Source organism: Crotalus tigris, unplaced genomic scaffold, assembly GCF_016545835.1.
Source record: "Crotalus tigris isolate CLP2741 ecotype Arizona unplaced genomic scaffold, ASM1654583v1 scf7180000018005.443694, whole genome shotgun sequence".
Lineage (NCBI taxonomy): Eukaryota > Metazoa > Chordata > Lepidosauria > Squamata > Viperidae > Crotalus > Crotalus tigris.
This window is the reverse complement of record NW_024096769.1, coordinates 30,785-44,230: the sequence shown is the minus strand read 5'-3', so window position 1 is coordinate 44,230 and position 13,446 is coordinate 30,785. Positions and strand designations below refer to the sequence as shown.

Below are 13,446 nucleotides of genomic sequence, written 5' to 3'. Positions count from 1 at the left end.
CCCAACCAGTCGTAAGTCAAGGACTTTCCCTGCCCGGGAGCGCCGCGCATGCGTGGTGTCGCCCCCTGCGCCGGCCGAGGTGTAGCTAGCAAGTGGCAGAGACGGAGCAGGCCGACCACTGGCTGGGCCATCAGCTGGCCCAGCCCAAAGGAGGTAAGGCACCTGCCAGAAAAGGGGAAAAAATGGCAGACAGTCTTGCTTGGCGACCCCCGTGAAATGGTCGATTGATCCCAAATGGGGTCGCGACCCATAGGTTGAGAACCGCTGCTCTAGATCATGGATTTCAGTGTCATTCATCTCCGATGGGATTTTCATTGTTTTGTTATGGTGGCAAAATGCAAGGACAGCATTAAAACATTTTAAAACTCAAAGGCAAAACCAGTGCTAAAACAGTTAAAAGACAATAGTGCCAAAGAAGAAATAAGTACAGCTTTAAAGAGATTTCAAAAATAACTGTAAAAGATCTATGAAGACCCAGTCATTATTGTTTATTTATCTTCATTTAGTATGAATTACCAACATTTACCAGTAGTTTAACTGGCTAATTAATTGATATGCCAATTTATGTAATGGTAAACCACTAGCATTCTATCCATGGTGTATCCGGTTCACCTCCAGTTGAAAGAACAAATGGCTGGTGATAGGAGAGATTTGATATAAAGGTCTAATTCATGATGGACTCTAAACCTAATGTTTGTTTTGTATTTTTGGTCTCTGACACCAGCCCTAAGTACCAACACTATGTATGTATGTATGTATGTATGTATGTATGTATGTATGTATGTATGTATGTATGTATGTATGTTGTTTGCAATTACAACCAGTGTCAAGAGTTTTATGGCTGGTTCTGGCATCTGTTTTACAAATAGGCAATACTTTCCCAAGGAGGCCATTTTATGACAAAACCTATAACATGCTCTTAAAAAACCATGAGCAACCACAGCTCAAATATTTTACACCCAGACTTGTAGCTAGGGGTGGGTGTATAGGGACTAGCTCCCAACTTCTTCTGCTGACCTTAATTTCACTTTGTCCTAAAAAGATGAGATAAATATACTTTACATTTAATTTTAAGGTTTCACATTCTAGATGAGTTTGCCAACCACTTTAAGACATGAAAAGTAGCTGTGGTAGCTGGAATTCTGATCTCCCCTGTAGCCATAAGAGGATTTGAAGGGAGGCAAAGAGGTCAGGAGCCAGACTTGAAGGGAGTGGTCTCACAGGAAATGGGACAGATCTAATTGAAATTATAAGGCTTCCAACAGAAAGCATGTCCTTTCAGGTTGCTTCCTTGATGCACATCAGTGATCCCTACATTGCCTGTACATGATGTCTTGGGATGGGACATGGTGTCTTTGAGGCAGGATGTTAGGAGAAACACCAACCACTTTTATAATGTAGCCCTTTGGACTGTCTTGGTTGTATCTTAGCTGAATACAGTGGGGGCATCTGGACAAGAGGATTGATATGGAAATCATAATTGGGCCATCCATAAACTATGATGAAGGAGGCTGGGTGGAACCCCAAAACTGTAACCGTGACATCACTTTGTCTTTCAGGGGAAAAGTAGAATGCACCACTATTGCACAGGCAACTAGATCTTTTCTATCACCTCCAAATGGAAACAGAGATGCCCCCAAATGGCAGTAGCAAAACACTTTCTTATCACAGTAGGAACGTTGCATAGAGCAGATGATGAAAATCACCAGGAGCCAAACTTGATTCAAAAGCATTTTTACTTACCATGCATAAGAAAGACTTCAAGAATCGGATCTCATTATAGACTGGAAACACCATAAAAGGATTGCATATGCTTTTATCTTCTATCAGAGTCTCTTAATGCAATTTTTCACCTTCTAAATGGTCTCTAATGTTTCATCATTACTAATTAAGTTTTCTGTTACATCTTGTTGCCACCTAGTGGTTGTTAATTAAGGAATGCGTGGGGGGGGGACTAATTTTCCTCCTTTATCTAAGATAAAATGGGATGGTTCAGAATATCTTAGCCATGATTTTTTTTTAAAGGTAAGGCAGATAACTAATTACTTAGACCTCACTGGAAATTATGCACAGATGAAGTTTGATTCTGCATGTTACCAATTTATTGTGAGATATCTTTAGGAAAGAAATGCAGAATATTATATCTTGAAAACCCAGTCAAGAAACAGACTGCCTTTGTATGAGAAGTCAACCTTCTTTGAAATTTTTTTATAGTTTTTTAAGGACAAGCAACCTCATTTATTGGTATGTGCCAGGTGCATAGGGCTGTGTGGTTGAAGTGATTGATCTGTTCTTGTATTGCACAGAGTAAAACTGCAACCTTAATTAAATGTATGCTAAGCAAATCACAAAACGAGGTTTTCATTTAATATGGCTGCAGGTCTGAAAAAATAGACAGATGTGGTGATGTGAACCCTCAGGGGTGAGGGCTAGAAAAGTTGAAAAGAAAATCCAAGAAGTGAATAGCATGCCATTTCCGTATTGCTGTATAAAGTTCCATATATAAGTCCCTGAAGTCATTGAGCTTTATTGTAAGAAATCTTTATCTTTTAAGATGCTGTCAGTCAGCATATCGGGGCAGAACTTTGGAACAGAAGTTGAAGGCTCACTCAGCAGAATGAACAGGAGGTCTGCTGAAGCTTTTAGGCTGTTTTACTCTATTATGAAAGAAGAGAAATGTGCATATTTCCATGAACAAAATTTCCCTCCTCTTACTTAAGGCTATTAAAATGGAGTCTAAAATATCTCAGATAAATTCATTACACTGCATTTAAGCATGCTGTTCATTTGAGTGCTGGTGGAAGAATAAGATGGATTGTGATTAATGGTATCCTAGATGGAGATTCTATCTAGTCACTCATTTTCAATTGAGCCTAATTGAGAGAGGAGAGGCTCTTTGCTGCCATCTAGTGAACATCAGGAGTCCTATCAGGACAACCCTAACTGAAACCCAACCTGTTTTCCTGGGAGTATACTACAGGTATCATCACAGCCACGCAATGTTAGGAATGGACACATCTGTTGTGAGGAATTGCATAATTGCTAAACAAGGACGTTTATAAATAAAAAAAGTTTTGTATGTGTAACTTTTTGTGCTTCCCTCCCCCCTCCCAACTTTTTTTTTTTACCTTTGAAGCCAAACTTACTGAGTCCTAGTATAAAATTATTTAGAACAGGCGTATGCAGTAGGCCTGCAGAAAGCCTAAAAAATGTAAAGTACATTTATCTCAGCTTTTGAGGACAAAGTGAAATTAAAGTCAGCAAAAAAAAAAAATTGGGAGCTAGTCCCTATACACCCACCCCTAGCTACAAGCCTGGGAGTAAAATATTTGAGCTGTAGTTGCTCATGGTTTTTTAAGAGCATGTTATAGGTTTTGTCCTAAAATGGCCTCCTTGGGAAGGTGTTGCCTATTTGCAAAACAGATGCCAGAACCAGCCATAAAACATCCACTAAGAGACAAGGTGATGAAATGGTTCCCCAAATCTTTATTCCTTCTAATGAGTTCTATTATCCCAATTAATTTTTGAGTGATTGTTTTTCCTAATTAGTTGGAAAAATTTCAAAACAAAAGTGCAGGGCTCTAACCACGCATCACTTTAAAATTGGCAAGGAGGCAAGTCCTTTATAAACAGCCTTCTGTGCTGCACAACTCAGAGTGGAGAATGTGCAAGCAGATCAAGATGGTTGTGGGTACTGCCCTTTCTTTATGGACAGCCATCTAGTTTTTCCCGACAGGTTAACAGGAGAAGTGAACGAAAGATACAGAGGAAAAAGCGTTAGTTACAACCAAGAATACTTTGGGGGGTGCTTCCTTCAAAAGCTAAGTACAATTCCAGTAACTTTCTACCTAAGATTCTCATGAGAATCAAATTATGAAAAAGCCATCTTCTATGCTGCCTTACGTTTCTGGTGATTAAGGCATCCAGAGAAGGGGACACCATAGAGTCTCCCCCCACACACACCCCTATCATACTCTTATCTCTTTTACTGCCATACAGGTAGTCCTCTACTTACAACTGTTCATTTAGTGACCAATTCAAAGTTACAACAGCACTGAAAAAGTGACTTATGACCATTTTTCACACTTATGACTGTTGCAGCATCCTCATGGTCACTTGATTTACATTCAGATGCTTGACAACTGTCTCACATTTATGACGGTTTCAATGTCTCAGAGTTATGTGATCCTCTTTTGCAACTTTCTGACAAGCAAAGTCAATGGGGAAACCAGGTTCATTTAACAACCGTGCTACTGATTTAACAACTGCAGTCATTCGCTTAACAAATGTGGCAAAAAAAGTCATAAAATGGGGCAAAACTCACTTAACAAATTTCTCACTTAACAACATAAATTTTGGGCTCAATTGTGGTCGTATATTGAGGACTACCTGTACTCAACGTTAGTCCATTTTTTCCCCCTTTGGCAATTGTCCTTATCTGCTGGGTCCCACTTTAATCTGCATTGTTAAAAACAAGTTTTCTTCGGCATGGTGAGGGACTGAAGTTTAAAAGTTTGGCTGGAAGATGCTGTCAGATATCCCACTTTTTTCTGCCTCCTGGTTTTGCCTCTGTAATTTTAATAGTGAGATACCAGTATTAAACTGTCCATAATCAGCTGGTCTTATTTAATATTGTTGGAAGAATGCATATTTTTTTTAAAAAATTCTCTTAATAGTTCTATGATTAATATGTTTAGTGATTTTTGCAAGTTTTTCTGTTCCTCCTCCTTCATGCTTTGCTCTTTGCATTTCAAGAGAGGGCAATCATGCTGAAAGCCTAATGAGTCCTCCTGGCTAGTTCACAGTAGCTTTGTTCTCCCCCCTTCCAGTCCTTTGCTCCTGCATTCAGCTGCCATGGCGATGACAAAAAGCCTCTTGTGCTGAGGGGCTGCCTCTGAGAAATCGTAGGCAATCACAGATAAAGGAGAGAAGATTTGGGAACGGGTACCCACCTGGATAGAAGAACAGATTGCCTGCCGAAAGGATTGGCTTCCTGCAGGTGAGGAGCTGATGCTGGACTGAGGAAGGGAAAGAATAAGAGAGGGAAGGCAGGTCCGCGAGGCTTGTGGTCAGTGGTGGGTAATGTGGGCAAGCGGTAAGGTGGGAGGTATTGTTTTGCCACATGGCACACCGAGCTGTAAACTATGGTTTACAAATCACATCAATCAGGCTATATGACACTCTAAGACAAAGACCAACTCAGCTAATGAATTACATGCTTTGTCTAATACTTAATAGACTAGCAGCTACCATTAGTCTTAAGACTGTTTAGAAAACATACAATAATAAAATGATCCAAACTATAAGAAACATCCCACCTGAGTTAATACTATAAGCTGTTTGTCCCCCCCCCCCAAGGCTTACTTGAAAAAAAAAAAGGCAAACAAGGGTCATCAGCTCAGGAACTGATACCTTTTAGACATGCAATAGTATTTTTATTGTATTTGTTTATTAATTAATATTTTACATTCAGTAAAAGACAAGCATTTGAAAGATATTTGATCTTTTGCTTCTTTGATAATATAGGTTGAATATTATACTACAGGTAGTACTCGATTTACAGTTGGCCATTTAGCAGCCATTCAGAGTTACAGTGGCCTCAGCATGCTTTACAGCCCATAAAGTACTTCTGGTTGTTGCATAATCTCATGCCGCTCCCCCTCCCCCACGGTAACGGCAGCATTTCAGGTGCTTGGCAACCAGTTCACATTTATGACTGTTTGCAATGTCCTGCAGCCCTGTGACTGTGATTTGTAATGTTTTTTGTCGGTTTCCAATGTTTTTTGCCAGTTTCCAGCGGAAAAAAAACCATTCATTTAGGAGAATGGGTTCGCACTTATGACCCTATGATTTGTTCAATGATTTGTGATTCAGAGCTATGACCACACGGTTCGCTTAATGACTGCCGTAAAATTAAGTCCGAACATGTGGATGCCTCAATTTACAACTGTCCTGATTTATGACCAAAATTCTGGTCCCAATTGTGGTCATAAGTGAAGGATTACCTATACTTCTCTCTACAGCAGATGGGACAATGTATTTTTTTTTTTTTGGTAGCCTAATTTGCATTTCTACTAAACATTATTTGTTCAACCATTTTTCAGCAAATAAACCACATATAGTTTTTCCTCAGAGCAGATAACAGTATTTTATAATTTTTGTTTCTGTTATAAGATCTTTGTCTTCCGAGCTCTCAAATTGAAGTTAAGACAACTTAACTTAAAGCTCTAAAATTTTCGCTTGTTTTAGTGCAACAGTCAAATGAATTACTCAATTCCTATTAATTATTCCTGTTTTTTTCTAGTGATGTTTGCCCTGTCAGAAGTCACTTTCTTCAATGACAGCCTTGCCCAGTTCCAGTCTTTGAAGCCTTGGTGGGATGTCCTAATGGACTATTTGGTATTAGCAATGCTGATGATTTCTGTTCTCTCAGGAACGCTACTAATCTCTGTTGATAACATGACTTGTCTTCCTCTGAATCATAAGCTAAATGAAACTTCAGCAGTTGTACCCAAGACTCAAGCTATGGATCAAACCATCAGTGAAGAGCTTCCTGTGGCAAACAGTCATCGCTCCATCAATCTGGACTACCAACAGTATCTATACATCAGCTATGTCTGTTATCAGAAAGTTCTGCCCTGGTTCTTGAAGTATTTCCCTTACTTTGCACTTGTCAATTCACTGTTCTTAATGGCAAGCAACAACTTCTGGTTCCGATATCCTAAGACTTCATCAAAGATTGAACACTTCTTGTCCATTCTCACGAAATGTTTTGAGTCACCTTGGACCACCAAGGCTCTCTCTGAAATAGGTTGCCAGCACTTCCTAGGTGCGCGCACAAATACTGTGAATATGCAGTATCTAGGACAACTCAAGTCTCCTTCTTCTCCCATCCTGGATGCAAAGGATCGGGAACTTGGCCAGGCCCTTTTTGAGAAGATCCGTAGATTCAGAGCACACACTGAAGGTGGTAGGATGATTTATAGAATCTATTTGGGACAAACCTTTCTCAAAATTGCAAAGGTTCTAACTGTGCTAGGTTATACCTTCAACTGTATAGGATCCATCTCCTTCAAGCATGTTTGCCTGGCAGACATACAAAACCTCATTGGCTATTCTACATTCATCTGTACCCATAGCATGGCTTTCATTCTACAGAAATTGATAGCTACTTATATTTTTTTAGTATTCCTGCATGGAGTTGTGGGGGTTTATTCACTCCTATGGCTTTTGTGGCAACCACTGCAGAAATATTCTTTTAAGCAAGCGCATGAAGACAGTCGGGTCTTTGATATCCCAGATGGACAGAATGATTTTGCTTTTTTGCTACACATGGCTGACCAGTGTAATCAACTCTATTCGTGGCGGCTTGCTAATTTCTTATCAGCCATGCATAAAAACGACATGCTGGATGTAGTCTCCAGTGGTAAATTGAGTACTAAAAAAAAGGTTAGCTGCCATTATCCTTCCCTGTCATCAAAATAAAAACATATAAGTAAATAAGCATTCGAACAAATCCTTAATAAAGTATCTTATTGATTACAAAGGCCAAAACCTGAGAGTTTCTTTTTCAGGTGCCATAAAAACACAAGTGTGATCCACTTACCCAAAAGAAGAAAATATTAAACAATTGTAAATAAAAAACTAAGAAATCCTCTTTGAAAATAGCCCAGATTAATTTAGGGCTAATATAAAAATCTTATGGGCTGCCTGTACCTTCTTTTTTTTTTTCTATCTCAGAGAGGAATTTCTCCTTGCTAAAAATTATGCCTTACGAGAAGAGAAAGTTATATTGGAAGCAAGTCATATAATAATAAGCCTGGAATGAAACATTTATCCCAAGGGAAAATAAGTTTAGGAATTGATAAATGGATTGGAAGTAAATACTAGGTCATAAATTGACTGCAGTGGGCTTTGGGGATAAAATAAAAGACCAGGTCTGACTGTTGTTAACTTATTGCTAAGTCCCGGGTTTAAAAAACAAGAAATCTGTGCTTATTTTATAAACACAAAAGGGAGTATACTCTATAAATTGAAAACAGAGGAAATGGAAGAGGAGAAAGTAGAAGAATGCGAATCCTGCTCCTCCATAGGCAGTAAGTGAGCAGAAACACACTGAACAAAATTCAGGCTATATCCAGAGCACGCTTCATTGCAACTATTACTGTTGTGGAAACTGGATAGACTATAACAAAAGGGCCAAATTCTCTAACTAAAAAACCAATATTGAAAAAGCATTTTTTTTCCTTTTCTTTTAAGCGTTATAGATTTATCGGTGAAATGAAGAACAAGTGATAAATATGTATGTCAGAGGAATTTAAATGAATAACTCTTTCTATAGGAGCTGGTTTCATTTTTAATTACTAACACAATTGTTATGAGAGATTATGGGAAGTGGGAAAGTCATGGAAGGAACATTGGACCTAAAGCATCAAGAGATAAGGAAGAATTTGGTAATAAACAGAAGCTCAGGTCAGGCTGCAAAAAGCTTAGGAGGAAGATATTCAGATGGTTCAAAGAGACACTGTCTTAATCAGCCACTAATGCAAGAAGACAGGAAATTTGCTGCCATTTCCAAGTTTCTCCAATTTACCTCCAATCCTAACATTAAACACACTTTATAGAAGTCTGTGTAATTCTTGCTTCCTTGTCTGCGCCTTGCTGGGAAAGGCTACAATATCACCTCCTGAAAAGATTCTAATAAAGGTACATGTGTTTTTGTTTTACACTGAAAAGAGAGGAAGCATGCATAAAGTAGACGGGAAATTTAAATACCCGGACATTTATTGAGAGATAATTAATATATGCCAAAATAGGAAATTTGTGTTACTGACAATATTCTTCTTTGGAGGCAGAGGAAAAAGGATCAGACCTTGGCCTGATCCTAAGTAATAAGAAAAGTTTTGTTGAAGAAGTAAAAGTAGCAAGAAATTCAGGGAAGGATAATCATAAAATTGCAAGAATTCTTAATGCTAAGGAAAACAAAAGCTGAGTTTAGTCAAGTCATATCCTGGACTTTAAAAAGGCTGATTTTAATACTGTTGACCAATGAAGGGATGTCATGGCAGGGAAAAGGCTAATAGAAAAAGGTGCTCAAAACAAATGCAATGAATTTTTAAAAATGAGATTCACTCTATTCCAGGGGTGTCAAACTGCCGGCCCACGGGCTGGTTTCATCATACTGAAGCTGCGCCCACCCCATTTCCAGCAATGGCAAAACTGGTCCGATACGTTGCGCGATGTCACATGACGTCTCGAGTTTGACCCCCCTGCTCTATTCAAAAGACAAAAAGAAGGGAGGATAATTGCAGAAACTAAGATGACTCCACAAAAAGAAGGTTAGTGCAAACAGAGGAGGGGAAGGCTGCCAGTTCCTAAAAGTAATAGCTCGAAGCTCAACACCCAGAGAAGAGATGGATTCTCCGTTTCCTTCATGTTCCCTGGAGGTATTTGAGCATAACACAAGGAAGCAGCAACCCCAACGCACTGATAAAAAAGTATCTTGTCAGTCAAAAGGGAAGAAAACGAAGAGGATCATACACATTTATTCAATTAATAAGGTGACCAACTGTCCTCCTTTAGGATGGACAGTTTCCTTTTTTAAGTTCTGTCCTCCCTCGAAAAGTGTCCTCCATGTCCTCCTTTTTGATATTTGAAGACTAATCTGCAGGGCTTTTTTTTTTCTCATAGAATGCTCAGAACAGCGTTCTGGCACCTTTTTTTGATGTTTTTTTTCAACTTTTGCATGAGCTGTGCTACTCCCCCTATTGGCTTTCAAAAGTCAATAGGAATTGCTGCTGAACAGCCAAAACACCTGGCCGGCAAACTTTGCACATGTAAGTTATCTGCAGCGAAGGCGAATTGGCAGGATCTTTGCACCCCTCCCTGCTATCCAACTACACCATCTCCTAGTTAGTCCCAAAGATACCTGGAGGAGACTGGAGTGGCAACGCCATGGTAACTTTCTCTTGATCTTCGGCCCTGCTAGGGCAATAATGGCTGCAGGCGTAGGAGGCAGAGGCAGTGGGGCTGCTACGGGCGGGGGTGTGAGGAGCAGCGGTGGCCGGCTGCCCCCGGTACTGTGGAAGCCACGGGGCCTGCTCTACACGGGGCTGTGCAGGGTGGGCGGTGGTGCTGGCGGGGCAACTGCAGGCGGGTGTGTTGACGGCGGGCTGCCCCCCGGGGCTGGAGCCAGCACAGCTGGTGCTTTGGGAGCCGTGGGGCCTGCTCTACACGTCGGGGCTGCAGTGCTGGAGGGGCGGCTGTGGGTGGGGGCGCGGCATGTAAGCATAATTACAATATAAAATGTTATTGTTACAAATGTTTTTATTATGCATTTATCATATTATAGTGTATTCTGTACTATTGTTGCAATGAATAAAATGTTTCTTTTATTTACAATATTTTTTTCTTCAATTTATTTGTGTCCTCCTTTTCATTGTAAAAATGTTGGTCACCTTACAATTAAAAAAAGTTCCCGCAAAGCTGCAAGTTTTTTTTGCTATTTCCCTTTGGCTACTTAGGCTCAAGGGATGGTTGCACAATGCTGGTTGAGGTTGCCATGGATGTTGGAGCTGGGCATGCGGTGGTGGCTCTTACAGGCAGAGCAGCTGGGAGTAATGAAGCCATTGGCTCAGTAGAGAAGGAGCCCTGTTGCAAAGTGAGGTGTCCCCCTCACTCCTACCTAACTCAGCCCCAGGCCGTTGCCCTCAACCCTGACCCCCTTTGTGGGGCTTTCCCTCCAATGGAGTCAAAGCCTGGGCAAGGCACTGTCCAGTGGAATCACACTCTGGACAAAGGCTGGGATCTGTTCCTCCTGCCAGCCCCCATTCCAGCAGCTCTTTCCCGTTACAGGTTTAGAAACAGAAATATGGCTCCCTGTCTGGTCTGGGGCTTGCCAGTTTCTATGTATATTCTCTGTTTAATTGTCCCCAAGGTACGTTTTTCAAGAGGCAACTGGATTTTCTTTGTTTTTCCTTGAAGATATTTCACTTCTCATCCAAGAAGCTTCTTCAGTTTTTATAGTTCACTATTTAATTACAAAGATTGATAAAGGAGGATATTCGTAGCTCAGGTTTGAAAATGTATTATAAAGATCATTCAAAGTCAGAAGCCATATGCCAGGAGTAGGAGTAGGAAAGCCCATGGGCAACTTATGGCTTTGGGTCCTACTTTGGCCCCTCTTCTGAATACTTTCTGATGACCTGCTGAAATTTAATGCCAAATTTATGATTTTCAGTTAATATGATTATTTTTGCTGGGTTTGGCCATCTAAAACTTGAAATTATTAAGCATCTTTTAAAAGACATCACACTCCTTGCAGAAAACTTTTGGAATCTCTCTGCTTCCCCAAATGTTCATAGATATTACCAGATCTGCCTCCATAGCCATCAACTCCACTGCTGCAGCTCCAAGGCCCTCAGACTGAAGTGAAAGAAGCATATTTGATGCAGGATGGAGCACACCCTGCTCCCTCACTAGTCCCACCCTCCCTCCCTCATGGATGATTAGTTCTGTCTTAGATAGTCAGATATTCATGCATGTGCTGGTTCCATCCCAGTCATTTTTTGTAGGTATGCTATTAGAGGAGGTGGCAGAAACCGTGGCAGAAATTTCTGTGCAATACTACCAGGCTGGTGGCAACCAGGTTTCTCCTTTGTCTGTGACATCTGCTGTATGCATTTGAAATCCCTGGTTTAAAGAATCCCTTCCAACTTCATGATTCAAAGACACTGAGGCTCGAAATAATTGAGCAGCAGGAACCAAGACTTTGAGATTGGATTGGGACCCTTTATTTCATAATAACTATATTATAGCTGTGTTCAAAATTCTGTGATCCAGAAGCGATTGCTTATTTTCTGACAGTGATTCCGTTTCCAGTTGTGGAACATTCCATTTATTGGATCATAAAATTTTACACATCTGTACCTTATAGTACTAGTATATATTAGCCAGGATTTTAAACCATGATCTGTTGAAAATGCTTATAATCTGATTTGTAAATACAAGAAGCAATAATGGATAGATTTACACTAAAAGTTAATTATTTTGTTAAACTTGTAAATTGAGCCAAGCTTGCTAAGATATATCCAGCATATTATGCATGCTTTTCTTCATTATATCAACACATCAGAAACTTTTCTTTTTTTAAAAAGCAAACTATGATACCTATAGTAGTTAATTTCATGAAACTGAGTGCCTTTCCCATATTGTATTTCACCACTGTACAAGCATGTCTTGGCCGTAGTTTTTTTCTGTTGAGCCTTATAACCCTCTTTACAACTCCCAAGATAGCTTTAAGTCATCCTTAGCTGTTCCATTAGAATCTTTCTCTTTAGAACAATAGCATTCAGCAGTAGTAGCAAGATGTGCGAACCTGTAGTGTTTTGCCACGCATTATGTTGGTAACAATGTGACACAAAAGTAATGGGCAAAATTAGATGCCTCTAACTGGCTATGTCAGATCAATGTGGATGGTCCCCTTCTAATCCCAGGCAATCTCCTTCACCACCGTTCTGTTTTTCCCTATTTGATGCATCAAACTCCCTCCAGAAACATGCAGGACTATTTTCTGTCTTTTTTTTTAATCGCTGGGTCAGACTTTCTGTTCCTGTTTTTTCACACTGAGGAGGGAATTCAAAGGGCAGCAGTGGGAGCTCGAACTATTAGAAGGAATGTCACATTTCTCTTGCTTGTAAAGGTTTGGCATCCAATCACTGCTTGTATTGGCAGTCAAGAGAAATTTGCAGAGTTTTGCAATAGCATCATTGCTCTAGCCTTCTGCTTTGCTACATCCTTGGGGTTGGTTTCAGAGTACGAGAAGCTTAGAGCTCATCTTCTTTGTTCCTTTTGCCTCTCTTTTTCCTAACATTCCTCCCTGTCTGCTTCCCTGTGTTGTTTGTGTGTAATTTAGCATTGTGGTTTCTTCAATTTGCTGTGCTGTACCAACATTCGGTCAATTTCTTGTCAGAAGTGAACATTTCCCCCCAGGATACAGTAAGACGTGTGATTGATATTGCCAGCTTGCCTACTCAATGTGAATACTGTGACTGATGGCATTAGTGGTTGAGTAGTGTAATGGTTAAGGCACCAGGCTAGAAATTGGAAGGCTGTGAATTCTAGTCCCACCTTAGCCATGAAAGCCAGTTAGGTGATCTTGAGCCAGTCACTCTCTCTCAGTCCAGCTCACCTCACAGGTTGTTGTTGTTATTGTTGTTGTGGGAAAATAGAAGAAGGAAGGTATGCAGGATATGTTCTCTACCTTGAGGTATTTGTAAAAATAATAAAGGCAGGAAATAAAATAATAACATAAAATAAATTCTAGTCCCACCTTAGGCTGAAGCCAGCTAGGTCAAAGGTAGGCAACCTTGGCTCAGGAATTCTGGGAGTTGAAGTCCACATGTCATAAAAGAACCAAGGTTGCCTACCTGAGCTAGGTGATTTTAG

At 40.2% G+C, this 13,446-nt stretch overlaps 1 protein-coding gene across 1 annotated transcript; it reads left to right on the top strand.

Moving 5' to 3' along the window:
• The first annotated feature begins 4,867 nt into the window (after positions 1–4,867).
• Positions 4,868–9,662, top strand: LOC120309367 (volume-regulated anion channel subunit LRRC8D-like). The gene is made up of 2 exons (XM_039346528.1): positions 4,868–4,999; positions 6,305–9,662. Exon 2 carries the CDS (start codon positions 6,307–6,309, stop codon positions 7,483–7,485), a length of 1,179 nt encoding a protein of 392 aa, XP_039202462.1. The 5' UTR covers positions 4,868–4,999; positions 6,305–6,306; the 3' UTR covers positions 7,486–9,662.
• The last annotated feature ends 3,784 nt before the right edge of the window (positions 9,663–13,446 follow it).